Consider the following 21,916-nt stretch of genomic DNA (forward strand, 5'->3'; position numbering starts at 1 on the left):
GATTATGGGGGGTTGTAAATTACACATACTGTATGAGTGTATGTTTGGGTGTCTGATGCTGTGCAGCGTGAGCTCCACATGTTGTGAAGGGTCTCTGCTGCCGCTCTCTGGTGAGAAATAGAACAGTGTTGCGTTTGAAATAAAAGAGAGCTAAGCAAGAAACTGTCCAACAGAATTTGAACAGCTTGAGAGGTTTTTCTGCTCATAGATAAACAAAAGTGAAAAAAAAAATACATCTTGCTCAAAATGTGTCAACTGTACAAAGGCATACATTTGCAACCCTGTGGGACTAATCATTTATTCAGTAAAGCCTATAATCAGATTTACAGAACAATCAATTAAATTATATAACAACACAATAATTAATTGTGAAAAACATTCATTGTGCCCATGCAGGAACACAGTACTAAGAATAGAGAATATATCCAATATGTCTGCTTCCTGTTCTCACACTCTCCGCCTCTAGAGTCTCAACTCTGTCAATGGCTTTATGTATTATTGAGCTGCTTATCATTAATTAAGCCAAGAAGGAAAGAACAGGGGTCATTATAGCAAACTAAAACACCTTAACCCTAAAATGAAAAAAAGCAATTAAACATATTTAGTAAACTGAAACTTAAAAAAAAAAAAAAAACTTAAAGTAAACTGAATCTTTATTCTCAGGTTAAAAAGAAAAAATGTTTTCTATTATTATTAAAAGGTTTGTTTAGATAGGGACAGATACAAAAAACATAAAAAAGTCACCTGATGTATCATAGTGTTTTTAGCCAAAGCTAATTCACGACACTTGTCCCTAGTAGGGCTTTTGGTTAAAAATTGAAATACAGATTTACATTATTAATAATACGACAAGATGAAATAAAATGGAATGAAATGAAGAAGGAAAGAAAGTATACAGAGAAAGCAAAGTGTAAAAACTAAATATGAGAGCAAGATTGTTCCCGAATTAGCCACAATTTGGTATTTATTTTGAAGGTGGCTAATGTTTGGATACATTTCAAGTGGTCTGGCAGAGTTCCATAATTGTGCCCCTTTTACTGAAAAGGCAGTTTGGGAAAATTATGTTCTACAAAAAGGGATACTACAATTGCCTTTTAACATAGGCACTGCGTATGTCCCTAGTTTCAGGCCAATCACATCGTGTATAGAGGCACTGGGCGGGCTTAACATAATGACGGCAGAGTTTCGAAGGTTCCACATGAATTCCCTGAAAACAAAGAAGATGACTGCTGCTGGCGAACAGCGGTCTTTGGAATCGGCTTTAGCCGCGACTCTGGAAGTCTTGGAGTTCAGCTTTTCTTTGAGAAAAGAACAAAGAAAGGCACTAAAGTCATTCTTAAAAAAGGAAGATGTGTTCGGAGTTTTGGCAAAAGTTTAATCTATCAACTAGCGTTGCTCCGGTTGGTTGTAGCGCTATCCTATTGCGCGCAGAGGGAATTAGAAAGACAACCGTTTACCCCGCCCCTCGGACTGAGCCCTGCCAATGGTGAGTTCACACACCCAACATCTGGATGTGGGTCTGGCTTGTCAGGCTATCAGTCTGCCACTTTAAAAAAAAAAATTCCAGTGCTGGTTCAATGCATAGACAGTATATAAGTGGATCAACAGATCCCTGACAGAGACAACGTAAATGTGACGTGAGCAACGTGTCTGAAAGTTGTAAGTCTTCTGGTAGCTCTGCCAAGAGAAATCTCAATCATTCACAATCTTACAGAGACAGAGAGCTTAGGTATATGTAAGGAGATAACATGGACACAGGCTAATTATTGCTAACTAAAATGCTAGTTAACATTAGTAATTAAACTTAAACAGCTAATGTAAGTCCAAACTGCCTGCGAGCTTCTCCTGTACTATACGGTAAATCCTCTACTATGCGACAGTAAGTCGCGTGGTTATGATACAATCGTTAGCCTATTTTTACAAAAAGTCTGCTACGGAGCCATAACGTGAGGTACCAGTTAATGGAGCCTTTTATACATTGTTGTGTTTCTTTAAACATAAACAATGGACAATTAGAGTCTTTAAACGCTTCAGATGTAAAGTTATTCACTGTCAAAGTGACGTCAAAATGAATGGCAGTTAATGGAAAGCTAACAGATGTGATATTGCTGTAGCATCAAAATGGCACCAGGAGGTTCGAGTTCTAAAACGAAGCTTACCCCCTTGGTTCAATGGTATCAGTATTTTGGATAGTCACCATGGAAACATTACTCATGTGACAAGGGCTGGGAAGATTAGCAGAACAGGCAGCCAAGTGACAGTACTCTGACCAATGGAAATTATAATAGTCAGATTGACAGCACTCTAGGGGGGGGGGTCAATCATATTACGGGGGGAGCCTGCCCCTGGATGGTGCTGTGCCATAACTGCTTTAAATCACACACTAAAGTAGCACAAATATTAAAAATGTAACATCATGGCTATTCTCCAATCATGTATTTTGCATGTACATGTTTACAGCGACATTCTTCTGAGACATTATACCCGACCATAATAAAAACAAACTAAAACCAAATATATAAGGAATACTAAACCTTTTTGGAAAAACTGAAGCTAAACTAAAACAAGCAAACACACTCTAAAGTAATAACTAAACTGAAATGAAATCGAAAAGTCAAAACTAAAATAAAAACTAATCGGAAATTCAAAACTATAACATTGAAAGGAACAACATGACTATTAAGATCAATCATTTCTAAATCTACAGTCCAAACAATCATCATTGTTATAAAAATGCACGCACGCACGCACGCACGCACGCACACACACACACACACACACACACACACACACACACACACACACACACACACACACACATCTTATTTCTTTGGCCTGCCTGCGTAGGTAGGGTCAAGGTTTCTGGGATGAGCAGAGGCTCCAGCTGAAGAGGAGGAGGTGTTCACAGTGCTGTAGGTCACGGCATCATCATTATCATCCTTATCGCGGCCCTGGAGGGAAAACAACTCATGGTTCACACACACACACACACACACACACACACATCATCTTACGCAACTTCTTGATTTTGCTGCCGTACAACAACTCAAATGTTAACTTTGCTGCAGCTTGTATATGCTGATTAGATCAGTGAAAAACTCTGTGGCATTTATTTTTATCTTTTATTTGATGTCACTGACTTTCTTTTCAACAGGGGATTTGAGTGAGGTTAACCCTCATGTTGTTTTCCCATCGACCATGCAATTTTTGTTTCTCTGGGTCTAAATTTAAAATTAAAACAATTTAGTCATCTTTTCTCGACACTTTTGTCCTTATCCCGATGTTTTTATCCGTTTTTTTCCAACGTTTTTGAAGCTTAGTGAACTGACCGTTTATTTTACTTGTTAAACTGTTATTTAATTTTTTTACAACTTGGTTGAAAGAAAGCCAAATTTCTGATGTAGAAACCTTTTGAAAATGGGTCAGATTTGACACGTTCTTGATCAGCAATAGCACAGGAAGTTGAGCGTCTGAAGATTGTTGGATAAGATAAATGGTTGCAGTATTACAACATGTTCTCTTTAGATGGTGTTCATGAGAAAACAGATAGGAATCATGGTGATGTTTGATTATGAAATATCTTGTGAGTACAGCTGACATAATGGAAATGTGTGTGTGTGTGTGTGTGTGTGTGTTGTGGGGGGTTATCATAAATATTGACAGCAAACTGGTCTTGACAAGTTTGGACCACAGAGGCTGACATCAGAATCCTAAATCCTAAGTGACACTGGTAACACTATAATATATTAGACCAGGGGTCTTTTTTAAGCCAAGGACCTCTTATCTGAGAGAGAGATGGAGCAGGGACCCCCTACTACATATATTTTATAAAATTAAGTGCATATTTAACTGGGCCTACAGTAAAAGCCTAAAGCCTTTATACCTTTTTAGTGCATAGAAAACTAAGCTATAAAAATAATTGTTGGTGTGATTTTATAAATCATGTTATAATGGTAAACATTTAGGATGAACGGCTTCTGTGGATGGCCTACCTTAGTGACTACCTTACCTCGCCAGTCATTACTAAAGCATACCTGGGTTCTTCTGTTGGTCTTCTTGAAGCTGACGGAGACATAGGAAACGCCAGCTTCAGGATCAGCCTACGCAGAGGAGAAGACATAATGTTGAATAAACTCTGGTCATTTTGGAGCGCTGTTTTTTGCATCCTTTGACCTTTGCTGCTGTACTACCATTTACGTTCTGTACAACAAAGTCAATAATTGCTTTCTTATTTTCTCTCAGGTCTTTCAGATAATCTTTCAGATTATTCAGTTTTAAAACTCACCGTGTTGTCATCTGTCTGTGTTTTGTTCCCTGAAAAGAATAAAAAGGAACGTTGGGTTTAGCTTCCTCAGTGAATATCCAGGTTTAACCAAACTTCTTGTTCGTAAAATTTTCATCGGTGAATGTACATTACCTTTAGCTCTCTTCTTTCTGAAGACACCCACTGGGATTATTACTACTAATCCCACAAACACAATGATGAGCAGCCACCACCAGCCTGGAAAGAGAAGTAAGGGATAAACATGACAAGCAGTTCAGATACATAATTTCAATGCATAAATATTCAGTGCTAGAAATGCAATGCCTTTCCAATTTCAAAATCCGAAGAAACAGATTTACTTCCATAGAAATACAGGCAGAGGGCAGGGTGTCTGCAGATACAGACACCACCACACGCTATAAAGTCATAAGTGTATATATATATATATATATATATATATATATATATATATATATATATATATATACACTGTATACTATAAATACTGCATATTATACCTTTAACAAATACAAGAACAAAATGAAACAAATTGTACAGTTAGAAAAAACATGACAGAATGAAGTGATATTAAAACTTCAGATCCAAAGAAATATTTAGTGTAATTATCCACAAAGCGATTTTAAACAGTTCATCATATTCTCACCTAGTTTCCATGAGGACTTAGGAGTGAGGACGGGAAACAGCTGCACTTTTCCAGTTAAACTGTGTTTCCCCTCACATTTCAACAACTGGTAATACGTTTGATAAAAGTCAGATGTTGTAAATGTCACAGAGGCTGAACAGGTACTTGGTGATGTCTTCATGTCTTTGAAATCCTTCTTATCACCCTCATACTGCCACTGCACTTTGAAGTGTCTGCATTGTTCATGTGTCGACACAGAGCAGTTGAACGTCACCGTATCATTGTTCTGCTGTTCGGTCACTGGTGAAGACGGAGATATTGTGAGAGAATAAATTTGATTAAAATGAAATTCATCACTGTAATCATAGTTATTGTCATGTTTCAGTATATTGTCCTAACAAGACAGTTTGAAAACATGGTGATGTAAATACTCACGGGTAACAACAGACAGATCAACAGTGTCTCCACTGTGATGTTTCTCTCCTGATCTGTTGAACTGTCTGCAGGTGTAACGACCAGCATCCTCCTCTGTGACCTTCTTTATAACCAGAGAACAGTTCTCTGTAACATTCAGTCTGTCTGATTTAGCTTTGGCTTCTTCCTGAATCTGCCCGAGTTCTAATAGCGTCACTGTGTTTCCTGACCCACTGAAGAGCCAGGTGGTACGGTTATATTTATGCTGATCACATGTCACATCTTCACAAGACAAAGTGACTTCATCTCCAACTCTGACAGTAAAGGAGTGATATTTCCCAGCTGCTGCTGTTGAGAAAAAGAGATAGAAATGTGATAAATAAACTAAAACATGAATGTAACGGTTATGTTCGTAGTAAGTAAGTGTGACGACCGTTTTGGATAAGTCTTATTTTGGTTTCCAAGAGTTCACTAAACTCACCGTGTTACATCAAAACTTTCTCTTACCTCTAAACTGAAACAGAAGCATCAGAAATGAAGACATTATAATCCATCTGAACTGAGCCATCGTGCTTCTCTCTCGGTCTCACGCTCTTTACTGTCAAATTCTCTTAAGTGCTGGCTCTCTATTTCCTGTGTTTACTTCCTTTAAATCAACTCAATCTCACCTCTGTTTCCTGTTGAATTGATGTGATATTTGCTTATATTCTCTCTAAATGTCTTGTCGATATCAGAAGAGTGAGAAAACTTGTTCAATTTGTAATTTTTAAGTTTGATGCATTTCACTGACTTTCTTTCCTACAGTGATTTGTAACAGTGAGAGTAATAGTAAAAGTGCCGGTAGCTAGCTAAAACCACGAGATTTAAGCATGTCAAACGATGATTTCCGTACCCTCGTCCACCAGAGAGGACAAGTTAGCTGTTAGTAAGCTAATGTTAGTTATGCATTAGCAAGTTAAGGCACTTGCAAACATAGTACTTTAGATTTCTGATTTATTAACATTTCAAAATAACACAAGTGTTACATACTGTGTACACAATGCTGCTTTAGCTTAACTTACAGACGTATCACCTTATCACATGTTAACTAACTTTATACAAGCCATGCTCCACGCTCCCCATTTAGCCATCTAACCATCACGAGCCAGGCAGCCTTTTTGACAGAGCGAGTACATTATCATACTCTCTTACATACCACTCAGATAAGTGAGAGTATTAGGGGCTGGTATGCCGTGTTCAACTTTAACTTTTAGTCCACCAGCTAAATTTATATATATATTTATGTCTATATATAAGATATTTAAAATTGATATCTCAATGAGACTAACCTGGTTAAATAAAGGATAAATAAAAAAAAATAAAAAATAGAATGGTTAGTGAATATTAAAATTGTACTCTTTTTTTGGGCTGGTGAGTCAAGCAAAACTACCAGCCACTTACATATTTTACGAGCATTTGGCTAGTAGATGGTGCTAATTTTGAAACCTGCTCATGTGTTAAAGGGGACTGCAATGATGGTTGGTGTCCGTCCGATTGTGGTGGGCTGGTTTGGGTCTCAAAAGGCCAGGGCTGACTTTCTTTTACCCCAGCCCAGCCATGATTTCAGCAGCATACTGTATTACACCCATGGCTTGGGAAAAAGAAGGTCAACAATCACATATGAGTATATGTGTGGGTGTCCTGGTATCCACATGTTGTGAAGGCTCTCTGCTGCCGCTCTCTGGTGAGAAACAGAAGTGTTGTGTTTCAAATAAAAGAAAGTTTAACAGAGTTTAATTTGATTGAGACAGTTTTTCTGCCCATAGACAGAAAAAAATCTTCTCACTAAAATATGCATTAAACCATACAAATAAATACATATACAATCTTGTGGGACAAATCAGATTTACGGAAAAGAAAGCAATATTCGATAATATTATTATATATATTATATATATTATTATATTATTATATATTATGATATATAAAAAAAAACATGAATATATTTTGCCAAACAGTACAGGCAAGCTTGTACTGTGGCCTATGTTGTGAAGAGAGATATATAGAGAGAGAAATACAAAACTTGTAAACCTGAATGGTTTATTTGCAATTTATATTGTTATCAGACACATAAAAGGCAAGATTGTTACAGATTCCATTTAAGCTCAATGAAGCCAAACCCAATGTTTAATATTGTCACGGTGTCTGCCTCAGTTGTGTGTGTTCCTGCTCATTCTACCTCTCCGTTCCCCTCTTCAGCCACATTTTCACTTTTTACAAGAGCCTTTAGAATCATTCTTTACCTGTCCACCAGATGATCTCACACTTTTCTCCTTTCATCTCACATTGTGCCACTCCCATCTGTCCTGCAATCACCTCAACTCTCCTCACCTGAGCTTCACCGTTTATCTCCCACCATCACCTCATTTAGTCATCACAGCAGAAGATGATGGAGAGGCAATACACTGCAGGAAGAGTATGTGTGTGTATGTGTGTGTGTGTGTGTCTCTTCTTGTACTTGTTACATATTAAAGACCACAACAACTTTTTAACCAACAGAGTGAGAAGATTTTTTAAAAAGTGAGTGCATTGTGGCTGGTCCTCACATTTCAGAAGCCTGTTTGAGGGTTAGGACTTGGTTGTGAGGTTCAGGTCAGAATTAGGTTTAGGTTAGGGTTAGACATTTAGTTGTTGCTGGTTGAACACAGAAAAATACATCTCACTCAAAATGTGTTAAACCATACAAAGAAATGCAATCGTGTGGGACTAATTATTTATTGAATAAAGCAAAGCATAAAACAATAAGAGTTACAGAACAAAAGCCATATTCACGTAAATGGTATAACCATACAGATAATATTTACTTGTACAAAACCTTCATTGTGCCCATGCTGGGTCAGAGTACTAAGAATACAGAATATGTCTGCCTCTTTTTCTCCACCTCTAGAGGGAGTCTCTACTCTCTCACTGGCTACATGTGTTATAGAGCTGGTGCTCGATTCTCACTTTGCTAATTAAGCCAAGAAAAGAAACAACATGAACTATTAAGATCAATCTTATAATAACTCTGCTTGTTTTGACCTTACATTTCTAAATCTATGATCCAAACACACTTTTATAAAAACACAACATCTTATTTTTTTGGTTTGTTGACGGTAGCGTAGAAGTCGCTGGTATCAGCACAGGCTGCAGCAGAAGATGAGGAGGAGGATTTCAAAGCGCTGTAGATCCCTGCATCATCATCATCATCATCATCAACATCGGTCTGGAGGGATAGAGTACAACTCATAAATGACATGATCATCCTAACACAACTTCCTGGTTTTGCTGCAATGTAACAACTGAAATATTCACTTTGCTGCAGCTTTAATCTGCGGATTAGATTATGAAATATCTTGCGTGTGAAGTGGACATGTTGGTCTGATTGTGGCGCTGCGGGGGGTGGCACCGACAAAACAGTGCCATTCATCATGTGGTGATCCTAAATATTCACATCAAACTTGTCTTGAAAAGTTTGGAACACAGAGGCTGACATCAGAATCATTAATATCTGCTTTAAGGATTAAAAAGATTACTAATCCATTAACACCAACACTATAATATATTAGAGAGCTGACCTGGGGTCGCCTGTCGGTCTTCTTGGTGGAGCTGATGGAGGCGTAGGAAACACCACCTTCAGGATCAGCCTGCACAGAGGAGACAACATAAAGGCTGCTCAGTAACATGTGGATTAATACTGATTAACTTGTCTATTTGATTCCCTTCAATTCTATTTGCTGTGTAGCTTTTATGAACTGCCAAACATCATCATCATCTGTGCAATGTAATCCAATACAACAGTCCCACAACAAATACTGGCAATATAAGATGAGTTGATTCAACTCTTTTTTTTTTTTTTTTTTGGTGTTGCTCATTTTTATTTTTCCCCTCACAATGCATCCTTTGACCTTTGCTGCTGAATAATTTAAATTTCTGTACAATAGAGTCGACAATGTATATATTTTTTTCTCTTTCAGGTGTGTAGAAGTATACAATATAAAGTCACAATTTTATCAAACTTTGAGTATTCAGTTTTAAAACTTACCATATAATTATGTGTAATTAGTTTTTTCCCCAGGAAAGAAAGAAAAGAGTTTGGTTTAGCTTCCTCAGTGACAATCCAGGTTTATCGAAATTTCTTGTTTACAAAAGTTTCATGTTACATGCATTCATGTTATTTAGACAAATGTTAGAGCTCAGCCCAAAAAGAGGTGTTCAACCCAACAGAGGTCATTTGAGCACAGGCAAGCTTGTACAGTGGTCTGTGTTGTGAAGAGAGATTGAAATACAAAACACTTGTTAACCTGAACAATGGTTTTATTTGCAATTTATATCATTGTCAGCCATGTCAGAGGCAAGATTGTTATAGATTACATTTAAGCTCATTAAAGCCAATCACAATGTGTAACATTGTCACAGTGTCTGCCTCAGTTGTGTGTAGTACTGTTCATTCTACCTCTCCGTTCCCCTCTTCAGCCACATTTTCACTTTTAACAAGAGCCTTTAGAATCATTCTTTACCTGTCCACCAGATGCCCTCACCCTTTTCTCCTTTCATCCCACATCGTGCCACTCCCATCTGTCCTGCAATCACCTCAACTCTCCTCACCTGAGCTTTACCGTTTATCTCCCACCTGCACCTCATTTACTCATCACAGCAGCAGATGATGGAGAGGTGAACAGTGCAGGAACTGTGTGTGTGTGTGTTCTTGTATTTGCTACATACTAAGGACCACAACAACTTTTTACCCAACAGACTGAGAAATAATTTTTAAAGAGGTGACATTTTATTGTTTTTTGAGGGTTAGGACTTGGTTGTGAGGTTCAGGTCAGAATTAGGTTTAGGTTAGGGTAAGACATTTAGTTTTTGCTGGTTAAACACAGAAAAATATCTCTCACTAAAAATGTGTTGAACATACAGTACAAAGAAATGCATTTGCAATGTTGTGGGACTAATCATTTATTTAATAAAACAAAGCATACAACAATAAGATGTACTGAACAAAAGCAATATTCACTTAAATGGTATAACAATATTTAATTGTTTAAAACCTTCATTGTGCCCATGCTGGGTCACAGTCAAGCCCCCAGGAAGAGCGCTATGTCTGAAAGCCACCATGGGTTCAAGCAGATAACGGTGGTACTGCACCCCAAGGCCCAGAAAGACTTTTCACATAGACTTTGCATGGCGAAAGAACCTTCTATATTTCAGCGGCTCATTTTTTGGGGGGGTACACCAACCTACCAGCCCAAACACTTAAAGGGTCCTTGTTATAGCGTCCTGTTTTAACATTTTTAACATTCGATAGTAGCCGGATCCAGAGTTATTAAACTAGGCATGACGAACGCGCATAATGAATGCGAGCAGAGCTGCGGGACTGCTACATGACAGTTCTCCCGAGGTCCTGTAGCTGTAATAATGGATATAGCTAATGGTTGTAATTCACCATGTGTTCTATTAATACGTCCATGGTGTTATCTTATGATACACCCAAGGGATGTATGTATGCTGTAAAGCCTGCAACGTGGATGAGGGATGAAGCCATGGATGAGCTCTGTTCACGAAACTTTAGTAGCTAGCGCTAGCTAGTTGCTCGACATAATGATTAAATCATGTAAACGATTAGGAACAACGAAAACAGAATGTTTAACGTTAGTGAATATTTTTTCACACTGAAAACAGCAAGTTCATGAGTTTGCCTCTTGTAAGAGACACAAGAGAGAAGCTCATGAACGAGCATGTTGCTACCGGTTGCTACGACAAAACAAACAAAGTGTTGCTGGTGCGCGTGTCCATCGTGACATCATGGGCCAGTCAACGTGGAAGAGCTGAGCTCCGTGTTTGCTTTATGCGCTTTTGAGCACTCTCATTTGAATGTACAGGGCTTCCCGCTGAACACTGTATCCAGTTCTCTTAATACATCCATGGTCACAGTACTAAGAATACAGAATATATGTCTGCCTCTAGAGGGAGTCTCTACTCTCTCACTGGCTACATGTGTTATAGAGCTGGTGCTGGATTCTCACTTTGCTGCAATTAAGCCAAGAAAAGAAACAAGGTGACCAACTTTTAGGATCAATCTTATAATAACTCTGCTTGCTTTGACCTTACATTTCTAAATCTATGATCCAAACAGTCATAATATTTATGAAAACACAATATCTTATTTTTTTGTTTTGTTGACGGTAGCGTAGAGGTCGCTGGGATCAGCACAGGCTGCAGCAGAAGAAGAGGAGGCTTTCATAACGCTGTAGGTCACTGCATCATCATCATCATCATCAACATGGGTCTGGAGGGATAGAGTACAACTCATGAATGACATGATCATCCTAATATAACTTCCTGATTTTGCTGCAATGTAACAACTGAAATATTCACTTTGCTGCAGATTATCTGTGGATTAGATTATGAAATATCTTGTGTGTGAAGTGCACATGTTGGTCTGATTGTGGCGCTGCTGTATCTAAGGGGGGGGGGTGCACCGACAAAACCATTCATCGTGTTGTTATCATGAATATTCACAGCAAACATGTCTTGGAACACAGAATAATTAATATCTAATTGAAGGATTCAAAAGATTACTAATCCATTCACACCAACACTATAATATATTAGACAGCTGACCTGGGCTCTACTGTTGGTCTTCTTGGTGTAGCTGATGGAGGCGTAGGAAACACCACCTTCAGGATCAGCCTGCACAGAGGAGACAACATAAAGGCTGATCAACGTGGATTAGTACTAATTAACTTGTCTATTTGATTCCCTTCAATTCAAGTTGCTGTGTAGCTTTTATGAGCAGCCAAACATCATCATTATCCGTGCAATGTAATCCAATACAACAGTCCCACAACACATGATGAGTTGAAATAACTCTGTGGGCATTGTGGAGGCTGTTTTCACAATGCATCTTTTGACCTTTGCACAACCTCTGCCTTTCTGTACAATAGAGTCAACAGTGTATAATGTTTTTGGCTTTCAGGTGTACAACTAACTAATAAAAAGTCACGATTTCAATACAGTTTGATTATTCAGTTTTACTCACTATGTTGTCATCTGTCTGTGTTGTTTCCCCTGGAAAGAATAAAAAAGAAAGTTGAGTTCAGCTTCCTCAGTGAAAATCCAGGTTTTTCAAAACTTCTTGTTTTTAAAAGTTTCCTCTGTGAATGTCTTCACCTTTAGCTCTCCTCCATCTGAGGACAGCCACAGTGATTATTAAGAGAGCTGCACCAGCCACAAACACAACGATCAGCAGCCACCACCACCCGTCTGAAAAGAGAAGTTAGAAGTGTTAAATATAGTCCGAGGTGTTATGATGACGAGATACTTGTTAGCGTGTTCTTGTGCTGTCTTTATATCTCTGAGATCTGAATGAACAAAGAGTGTTTTGCCTGCATGTCTTTTCTAACTGTAAATGTAGTTCTGTTCTGCTCAGTCAGTACCTTCTGGTTTTCTTCCATCATCATTTTCAGATGTTGAGTTGTTCCATTTATTTCCTTGTGGTGATTGTGGTTTCATTGTAGTCGTTGTTTCTGTTGTTGTTGTTGGTGGTGGTAGTAGTGGTGGTGGTGGTGGTGGTGGTGGTGATGATGATGATGATGATGATGATGATGATGATGTTGTTGTTGTTGTTGTTGTTGAGAAAGAGAGGTAAAAGTGATAAACTGAAACATAACTATGTCTGCATAAGGGCTGACACATGCACACATAGACGTCAAAGAGGCTTGAGCACCTGCCCTTTTTCTTCCCCGAGGGAAATGCCCTTTTTTCAGCACGCTTTGCTAACGTGCTTAAGCTACTAGCTAATGTTATAAGTTAGCTAAGGTTTAGCTTGGGCATCATGGCCATACAGCCTAATGGACTGAACTTAATGGAGACACTACAGGTCAATACAGTAAAATATGTCTAAAAACATCATCACAATCACAACATTCATTTTAAATTCTTTAAATTCCTGCTTTTAACAGTAACTTCATCATTTTGATCGTAGACTCCTTATCTAATAATAACAGTGTTTTTTCCTTATTGTTTGTATTTGTATTTATTATAAGGATCCCCATTAGCTGACGCCTAGACGACCAGCTAGTCTTCCTGGGGTCCAAGACAACATTTAATCAGACAATATTAAAACATTTGATAACATAAACTGAAAAGAAATTTAACAAAGAAAATATATGTAACAATATCTGCTTACAAAACTAAATAACAAGAAGAAAAATTACAATTAAAATGAAATAAAAACAATAATAAACAGAATAGAGAAATATCTTGAAAAAAAAAATTATATATTACAGTATATGGTTAACATTAAGGTAGATCACATTAAAATAGATGAAAATCAGACATTTTTTCACTACCCAATCAGAAACGGTATGATAAATGATTTAAATGAAGGTAAGATTTGACTTTCTTTTTAAAATATACCTTTCCTGTAATAAAACGAATGTGCTCTATAAATGAAAGTTTTTATTTATTTTTTATTTATTTTTATAGTTTTTAGTTATTAGATTTTGGCAAAGGTAAAGTCATCTGCCTCCTACTGGCTCCTCTTGTTAAATAGGTATGGATGTCTGAACTGTAAGTTATGCTATCAAAAATAAATGATGGTGTCTGAGTTTGAATAACAGAGTGCAACAAAGTAAGCGCATTGGTCAATAGTCTTTTTTTCAACACTCAACCATTTAAGACGTTCATGCATTTTAACATTGTTGCAGGGTTTTCCTGTAAAAGTAACAAAAAAGCAGCAACAGCCTTATTCACTTTATTGAAACTATGTCCCTCTCCTTGGTGCTGTCAGTTATTATATTATTATACTATAGTAGCATAGAAAACATGCACATTGTGGCAGAGTTTCCTTTGCTGCTCTTGTGATAAACCTAGTGAATACTAAAGAAGACCGTGGTCTCTGTGTGAACTTATTATTATGTCAAAATCTGTTGAGTTTCAACCAATTGAATGAGTGTGAGGGAAATAGGGAATTGGTAAGGAAGTCAGAGCTGTGTTAATATATTAAAAGTTTAGTTTAAATTTAAAATAATTAGTCATTATTTGGTCGTTTTTTTCACTTGAGCCCCTGCTCTGCAAAATGTTATGTGCACCTCCCTGCTCTTATGTATATAGTTTGAGTGAAAATCATTTTGGAGAAGTTTGCAAATGTCTTATTCTTAGTTTCCAACAGTTCACTAAACTCATCACATTACAACAAACCTTGTATTCTCTTACCTGTAAAGTGAAACAGCAGCATCAGAAATGAAGACATTATAATCCATCTGAACTGAGCCATCGTGCTTCTCTCTCGGTCTCACGCTCTCAACTGTCAAAGTCTCTGACGTGCTGCTTCTTAAAAATGAATATAGCATCTGCTTCCTGCGGTCACTTCCTTATATTGACTTCATCTATGCTCTGTCTGTTGAATGTATATGTGTAATATTAGCATTTATTCTCTTGTGGACATCAAAAGATAAGAGAACTTTGTAGAATTTGTAGAACTTTTTGTTTTGAAGTTTAATGCATTTGGCTTTCTTATAGATGGATTTTGATTGAGGGTAACAGTTGAGAGGTATTAATCAGCAACAGAAAAGAGGAAGCTGAGCGTGAATCAATTGTTACACACACACACACACACACACACACACACACACACACACACATACATACATACATATATATATATATATATATATATATATATATATATATATATATATATATATATATATTATAGATATATATGTATATATATTATAGATATATATGTATATGTTTAAAATAGTGAAACTTTGATCCATTTGAACTCTTCCATCGTGCTTCTCTGTGTCTCTGCTTCTTCTCTCTCTCGTTCTGATGCTCAGAACTGTTTCTAAAATAGCGCTTTAGTCGAGAGATGCTGCACCTACTTCCTGTAGTTAGGATGATGTCACTTCCTCATAACGACTTTTAGGGTTAGGGGTATGTTTGATTATCTTATAGATGCCAAACAGCCAAACACGTTTTTACAGTTTTCAATTTTCCATTTTGAAAACGTAGTTTTCTCTCAGAGGAAAGTTGAATGTTTCTGCGTTCATTGATCCAATCTAACGCTGTAACAAACAAACTGTATTAATCTCATGTTGAGTCTGGTGTTCACACTGTGTCCAGACCCACGGTGTATTTGTGACACTGACGTAGTTCACACCTAAAAAAAAAAAGAAGAAGGAAGTTGAGCGTGTGAAGATTGTTGGTTAAGATAAATGTTTGCAGTAATGCAGCTTGTTTTCTTCAGATGGTGTTTATTAGAAACCAGACAGGATTCATGGTGATGTTTGACAGCACACATGAACACACAGGTGAAGAGTCAAACTCCTCGCCCAGCAGGATTTCACTCTTGATGTCCGTGGTGTAATATGGTGATACTGTAGCAGCTGAAAGAACACACAGAAGATGAGGTTTTAGTAGTGAGAGACATTTTGGTTTGTGGTTGTTGTTTTACTGTCTGAGAGCTGTTGGTTCCTCATTCTTTAAAGTTTCTTTTGTTCTTTCTTTGAACTGAAGGAGAAGTATTTTGCGGACATGTGGTTAATAGCAGCAGCAGAGCTCTGCAGGTTTTACCCCCAAATTATGACCAGATAATAATCAGAAACATGAATGATGAACATATTAATGAGTATCTAACTGAACTGTCTTTAATCACTTGAAGGTAGAGCACCAAATCCCCACAATCCCACTTCTAAACACATGTAGCAGCAGGCCTGTTCATGTTGTTTTGAAATTGTTTGTGTAACTAAAGAAGTGGTGATTATTTGAGATGCATTCATACGTTACATAGACAAATGTTAGAGCCCAGTGCAAACAGAGGTGTTTAACCCAACAGAGGGAAGGTTTACTATGAGAGCTGGGACAAAAAAGGTCAGCTGAGTGGAGGCAAGCTTGTGTTAGTCTGTTTGCTGAAGAGTGAGAGAGAAAAATACGAAACACTTGTAAAACTGAACATTTAATACTTTTATTTGCAAATCTATATTATCAGCCATAACAAAGAAGGGATTGTTACAGATTCCATTAAGACTCAAAGCTCATTAAATCCAAACACTTACTGTAGTCTAATATGTTTATATTAAAGTCAATCAAAATTGTTGCGGTTATGGACATTTCGGTTGCCTGTTTGTATATTTCTGTTGCTGTTTTCTGTTTTGTATATTTATCCTGTTTTGTGTATTCTGTGGACTGTGTTTTTTGTTGTGTATATTTCTGTTCCCTGTTTGAATTGTGTGTTTCTGTTTCCTGTTTTATTTTACATTTAAGTTCATTAAAGCCAAACACAGTGTCTAACATTGTCATGGTGTCAGTTGTGTGTATTCCTGCTCATCCTGCCTCTCTGTCCCCCTCTTCAGCCACATTTCCACTTTTCACAAGAGCCTTTAGCCCTTGTGTTGTCCTTCGGGTCCCGGTGACCTGAAGGACAACACAAGGGTTATGTACTTCCGTTTACTTTGTTGAGAATTGCTCTCTAAACCCTGTCTCTTGTAAAGTAAGTAAGTAAAGTTTATTTGTAGAGCACATTTAAACACAGCTTAAGCTGACCAAAATGCCGTACAAAAAAGCACTGAGGTGCTGTATTAACCGTTGTTTTGTCCTTCGGGTCCCGGTGACCGTCTTGACAAAACAATTCGTTACCTGTCCACCAGATGCCCCCACCCTTTTCTCCTTTCATCCCACATCGTGCCACTCCCATCTGTCCTGCAGTCACCTCAACTCTCCTCACCTGAGATTTCCCGTTTATCTCCCACCTGCACTTAATTTACTCATCACAGCAGCAGATGATGGAGAAACAATACACTGCAGGAAGTGTGTGTGTGTGTGTGTGTGTGTGTGTGTGTGTGTTAGGACTTGGTTGTGAGTTTCAGGTCAGAATTAGGTTTAGGTTAGGGTTAGACATTTAGTTGTTGCTGGTTAAACACAGGAAAATACATCTCACTAAAAATGTGTTGAACATACAGTAAGAAGAAATGCATTTGCAATATTGTGGGACTAACCATTTATTGAATAAAGCAAAGCATAAAACAATAAGATTTACAGAACAAAAGCAATATTCACTTAAATGATATAACAATACAGATGATAATTACTTGTACCAAACCTTCATTGTGCCCATGCTGGGTCAGAGTACCAAGAATACAGAATATACGTCTGCCTCTTTTTCTCACCCTCTCCACCTCTAGAGGGAGTCTCTACTCTCTCACTGGCTACATGTGTTATAGCAACCCGGTCTCACGCCAGGTCGTTATATAGTTACGTTATTGTAATCTATCGCGACCCGCGCAGGGGCAGACAACAACGGGGAAATGAAACGCCACAATAACAAGACGGTTGGGGTTGGGGAAAAAAAAGAACGGGGAAAGGAACCGTCACACACGGGACACGGCGACAAAGGAACTGCAACACGCGGGACAAAGGAACTGCCACACGCCGGGCGCGATCCCCGGTCTCCAGGGTGAAAGTCCTGTGTTTTCTTTTGCCTTATCAACTACTCGCTACTCGCTTTCGTTCTGCGATCACGAAATATGCTTCCCATTAAAATGCATTGCTTTCAATTTCGTAATGGCCACACGAAAAAAACAGGATTTACGTAACCTGTCCACGACTTAATAGATTACAATAACGTGACTATATAACGACCTGGCGTGAGACTGGGCTGGTTATAGAGCTGGTGCTGGATTCTCACTTTGCTGCAATTAAGACAAGAAAAGAAACAATGTGACCAACTTTTAGGATCAATCTTATAATGACTCTGCTTGCTTTGACCTTACATTTCTAAATCTATGATCCAAACAGTCATCACTTTTATAAAAACACTTTTATAAAGAAGAGGAGGCTTTCACAGCGCTGTAGGTCACTGCATCATCATCATCAACATGGGTCTGGAGGGAAAAGTACAACTCATAAATGACACATCATCCTGACACAACTTCCTGATTTTGCTGCCAACAACTGTAATATTCTCTTTGCTGCAGCTTTAATCTGCTGATTATGAAATACATTGTGTGTGAAGTGGACATGTTGGTCTGATGGTGGCGCTGCTGTATCTAAGGGGGGGGGGCACCGACCAAACCATTCATCGTGTTGTTATCATGCATATTCACAGCAAACTTGTCTTGGAACACAGAGGCTGACATCAGAATCATTAATATCTGCTTTAAGGATTAAAAAGATTACTAATCCATTAACACCAACACTATAGTATATTAGACAGCTGACCTGGTCTCTGCTGTCGGTCTTCTTGGTGGAGCTGATGGAGGCGTAGGAAACGCCACCTTCAGGATCAGCCTACACAGAGGAGACAACATAAAGGCTACTCAGTAACATGTGGATTAGTACTGATTAACTTGTCTATTTGATTCTCTTCAACTAATTTGCTGTGTAGCTTTTATGAACTGCCAAACATCATCATTATCCGTGCGATGTAATCCAATACAACAGTCCCACAACAAATACTGCCAATATAAGATGAGTTGATTCAACTCTGTGGGCATTGTGGAGGCTGTTTGTTGTTTGTGTTGCTCACTTTTCTTTTTTCCTCTCACAATGCATCCTTTGACCTTTGCACAACCTCTGACGTTCTGTACAATAGAGTCAACAATGATTATTGTTTTTGGCTTTCAGGTGTACAACTAACTAATATAAAGTCACAATTGTAATAAAGTTTGATTATTCAGTTTTACTCACTATGTCGTCATCTGTCTGTGTTGTTTCCCCTGGAAAAAATAAAAAAGAGAGTTGAGTTCAGCTTCCTCAGTGAAAATCCAAGTTTATTGAAACTTCTTGCTTATAAAAGTTTAATCTGTGAATGTCTTCACCTTTAGCTCTCCTCCATCTGAGGACAGCCACAGTGATTATTAAGAGAGCTGCACCAGCCACAAACACAACGATCAGCAGCCACCACCTCCCGTCTGAAGAGAGAAGTTAGAATTGTTAAATATAGTCAGCGGTGTTATGATGACGAGCTACTTGTTAGCGTGTTCTTGTGCTGTCTTTATATCTCTGAGATCTGAATGAACAAAGAGTCTTTTGCCTGCATGTCTTTTCTAACTGTAAATGTAGTTCTGTTCTGTTAAGTCACTACATTCTGGTTTCTGTTTTGTTTGATTGTTGTTTTCAGATGTTGAGTTTGTCTCTTCTGATGTCCATTTATTTCCTGTTGTTGATTGTGGTTTCATTGTTGCTGGAAATATTGTAGTCATGGTTGTATCTGTTGTTATTGCTGCATCATCATCTTAACGGATACATTAACAAAACTGTACAGTATATCATGACCAGGAATGATGAAATACAAAAAGCTTGTATTTAAAAATGTAAACATATTCACTGTAATTATCATATCATCATGTTCTCACCTGGTTTCTCTCCTGAGGAATCCTCTGTCACTTCACACTTCAATAACTCGTTATACTTTGACTTCTGATTAAGGTGAGATGTTGTAAATGTTGCAGTGGCTGAACAGGAATGCTGTGTTGTCTTCACGTCAGTCTTATCACCCTCATACAGCCACTTCACTGAGTGTTTACACCCTGAATTATATCCCAACACAGAGCAGTTTAAGGTCACTATATCATCATTCTTCTGTTCAGTCGCTGGTGAAGATGGAGATATTGAGAGAGAAAGACAACAAGAGTAAAATTAACTTCATCACTGTAATCATAATTATTATAATACTTCAGTATATTGTTCTAACAAGACAATTTGAAAACATGATGATGTAAATACTCACTGGTAAAAACAGACAGATCAACAGTGTCTCCACCCTGTTGTTTCTCTCCTGATCTGTTGACCTGTTTGCAGGTGTAACGACCAACATCCTCCACTGTGACCTTCTTTATAACCAGAGAACAGTTCTCTTTAACACTCAGTCTGTCTGGTTTAGCTTCGGCTTCTTTGTTTATTTTCCCGTGTTCAAACAGCGTCATTATGGTTCTTAAACCACTGAAGGTCCAGCTAATACTGCCACACTTCTCCTGATCATCTATTACATGTTCACAAGACAAAGTGACTTCATCTCCAGCTCTGACAGTGAATTTTGAATATTTTCCAGCTGTTTCTGTTTGGAAAGAGAAAGATAAATATGATCAACTGAAATATTAATATGACTTATGTTTATAGTTAGTGTAATAATAATTTTTGTTTGCAAATGTGTCTCATTTTCGGTTTCCAAGAGTTCACTAAACTCACCATGTTACAACAAACCTTGTGTTCTCTTACCTGTAAAGTGAAACAGCAGCATCAGAAATGAAGACATTATAATCCATCTGAACTGAGCCATCGTGCTTCTCTCTCGGTCTCACGCTCTCAACTGTCAAAGTCTCTGATGCGCAGTTTCTTAAAAATAAATACTACTTCCTGCTGTCTCTTCCTTATATTGACTTCTTCTATTTTCTGTCAGTTGAATGTATGTGTAATATTAGCATTTATTCTCTTGTGGACATCAAAAGATAAGAGAACTTTGTAGAATTTGTAGAACCTTTTGTTTTGAAGTTTAATGCATTTGGCTTTCTTATAGATGGATTTTGATTGAGGGTAACAGTTGCAACGTATTAATCAGCAACAGAAAAGAGGAAGTTGAGCGTGAATCAATTGTTAGCAGACATTTTGAGATAAATGTTTGCAGTAATGCAGCTTGTTTTCTTCAGATGGTGTTTATTAGAAACCAGACAGGATTCATGGTGATGTTTGACAGCACACATGAACACAAAGGTGAAGAGTCAAACTCCTCGCCCAGCAGGATTTCACTCTTGATGTCCGTGGTGCAATATGGTGATACTGTAGCAGCTGAAAGAACACACAGAAGATGAGGTTTTACTGTCTGACACCTGTTGGTTCCTCATTTTATGTTTGCAGGTTTTCTTTTTCTTTCTGAGAACTGAAGAGGGAAGTCTTTTGCTGAGATGTGGTTAATAGCAGCAGCAGAACTCTGTAGGTTTTACCCCCAAAATTATGACCAGATAATCATCAGAAATATTAAACATGTACACATTAAGGCAAGGCAAGGCAGCTTTATTTGTATAGCACATTTCAGCAACAAGGCAATTCAAAGTACATGAAACATGAAACATTAAAAACAGTTAGAAAACAATTAAAAACAATTTCAAAGCATTAAAACAATTAACAACAATTTAAGATCATTAAAAGACAAGTATAAAATGTACAGTGCAGTATAAGAATTTTAAAGAAAGAGCAGTTAAAAATAGGTTATTTAAAGAAAGGCAACATTAAAAAAATATGTCTTCAGCCTGGATTTAAAAGAACTGAGAGTTGCAGCGGACCTGCAGTTTTCTGGGAGTTTGTTCCAGATATGTGGAGCATAAAAACTGAACGCTGCTTCCCCCTGTTTAGTTCTGACTCCGGGGACAACAAGTAGACCTGTCCCAGACGACCTGAGAGGTCTGGGTGGGTCATAGTGTAGTAGCAGATCAGAAATGTATTTTGGCCCTAAACCATTTAGTGATTTGTAAACCAGCAAAAGTATTTTGAAATCAATTCTTTGAGGCACTGGAAGCCAGTGTAAAGACTTCAGTACTGGAGTGATGTGATCCACTTTCTTGGTTTTAGTGAGG

At 37.8% G+C, this 21,916-nt stretch overlaps 2 protein-coding genes across 2 annotated transcripts; both read right to left on the reverse strand.

Annotated features, from left to right (window-relative positions):
• Positions 1–4,264: 4,264 nt before the first annotated feature.
• On the reverse strand, positions 4,265–5,904 carry LOC114572865 (uncharacterized). Its single transcript, XM_028604646.1, has 5 exons — positions 5,829–5,904; positions 5,343–5,669; positions 4,929–5,207; positions 4,418–4,501; positions 4,265–4,314 (listed from the first exon to the last, which is right to left on the reverse strand). Exons 1-5 carry the CDS (start codon positions 5,887–5,889, stop codon positions 4,265–4,267), a joined length of 801 nt encoding a protein of 266 aa, XP_028460447.1. The 5' UTR covers positions 5,890–5,904.
• A 12,110-nt stretch (positions 5,905–18,014) lies between these two features.
• On the reverse strand, positions 18,015–20,272 carry LOC114572866 (uncharacterized). Its single transcript, XM_028604647.1, has 6 exons — positions 20,077–20,272; positions 19,703–19,939; positions 19,166–19,258; positions 19,035–19,063; positions 18,567–18,635; positions 18,015–18,229 (listed from the first exon to the last, which is right to left on the reverse strand). Exons 1-6 carry the CDS (start codon positions 20,270–20,272, stop codon positions 18,167–18,169), a joined length of 687 nt encoding a protein of 228 aa, XP_028460448.1. The 3' UTR covers positions 18,015–18,166.
• Between the last annotated feature and the right edge of the window lie 1,644 nt (positions 20,273–21,916).

Source organism: Perca flavescens, chromosome 18 (genome assembly GCF_004354835.1).
Source record: "Perca flavescens isolate YP-PL-M2 chromosome 18, PFLA_1.0, whole genome shotgun sequence".
In the NCBI taxonomy this organism is placed as follows: Eukaryota; Metazoa; Chordata; class Actinopteri; order Perciformes; family Percidae; genus Perca; species Perca flavescens.

Bases quoted from the DNA above. Each gene is read 5' to 3' on its own strand.
- LOC114572865 (XM_028604646.1), bottom strand. From the start codon at position 5,889: ATGGCTCAGTTCAGATGGATTATAATGTCTTCATTTCTGATGCTTCTG. The intron at 5,670-5,828 runs GTAAGAGAAAGT...TTTTCTCAACAG, and splicing joins GCTTCTGTTTCAGTTTAGAG to CAGCAGCTGGGAAATATCAC. The intron at 5,208-5,342 runs GTGAGTATTTAC...CGTCTTCACCAG, and splicing joins TGATCTGTCTGTTGTTACCC to TGACCGAACAGCAGAACAAT.
- LOC114572866 (XM_028604647.1), bottom strand. From the start codon at position 20,272: ATGACGCTGTTTGAACACGGGAAAATAAACAAAGAAGCCGAAGCTAAA. The intron at 19,940-20,076 runs GTGAGTATTTAC...CATCTTCACCAG, and splicing joins TGATCTGTCTGTTTTTACCA to CGACTGAACAGAAGAATGAT. The intron at 19,259-19,702 runs GTGAGAACATGA...TTCTCTCTTCAG, and splicing joins TTCCTCAGGAGAGAAACCAG to ACGGGAGGTGGTGGCTGCTG.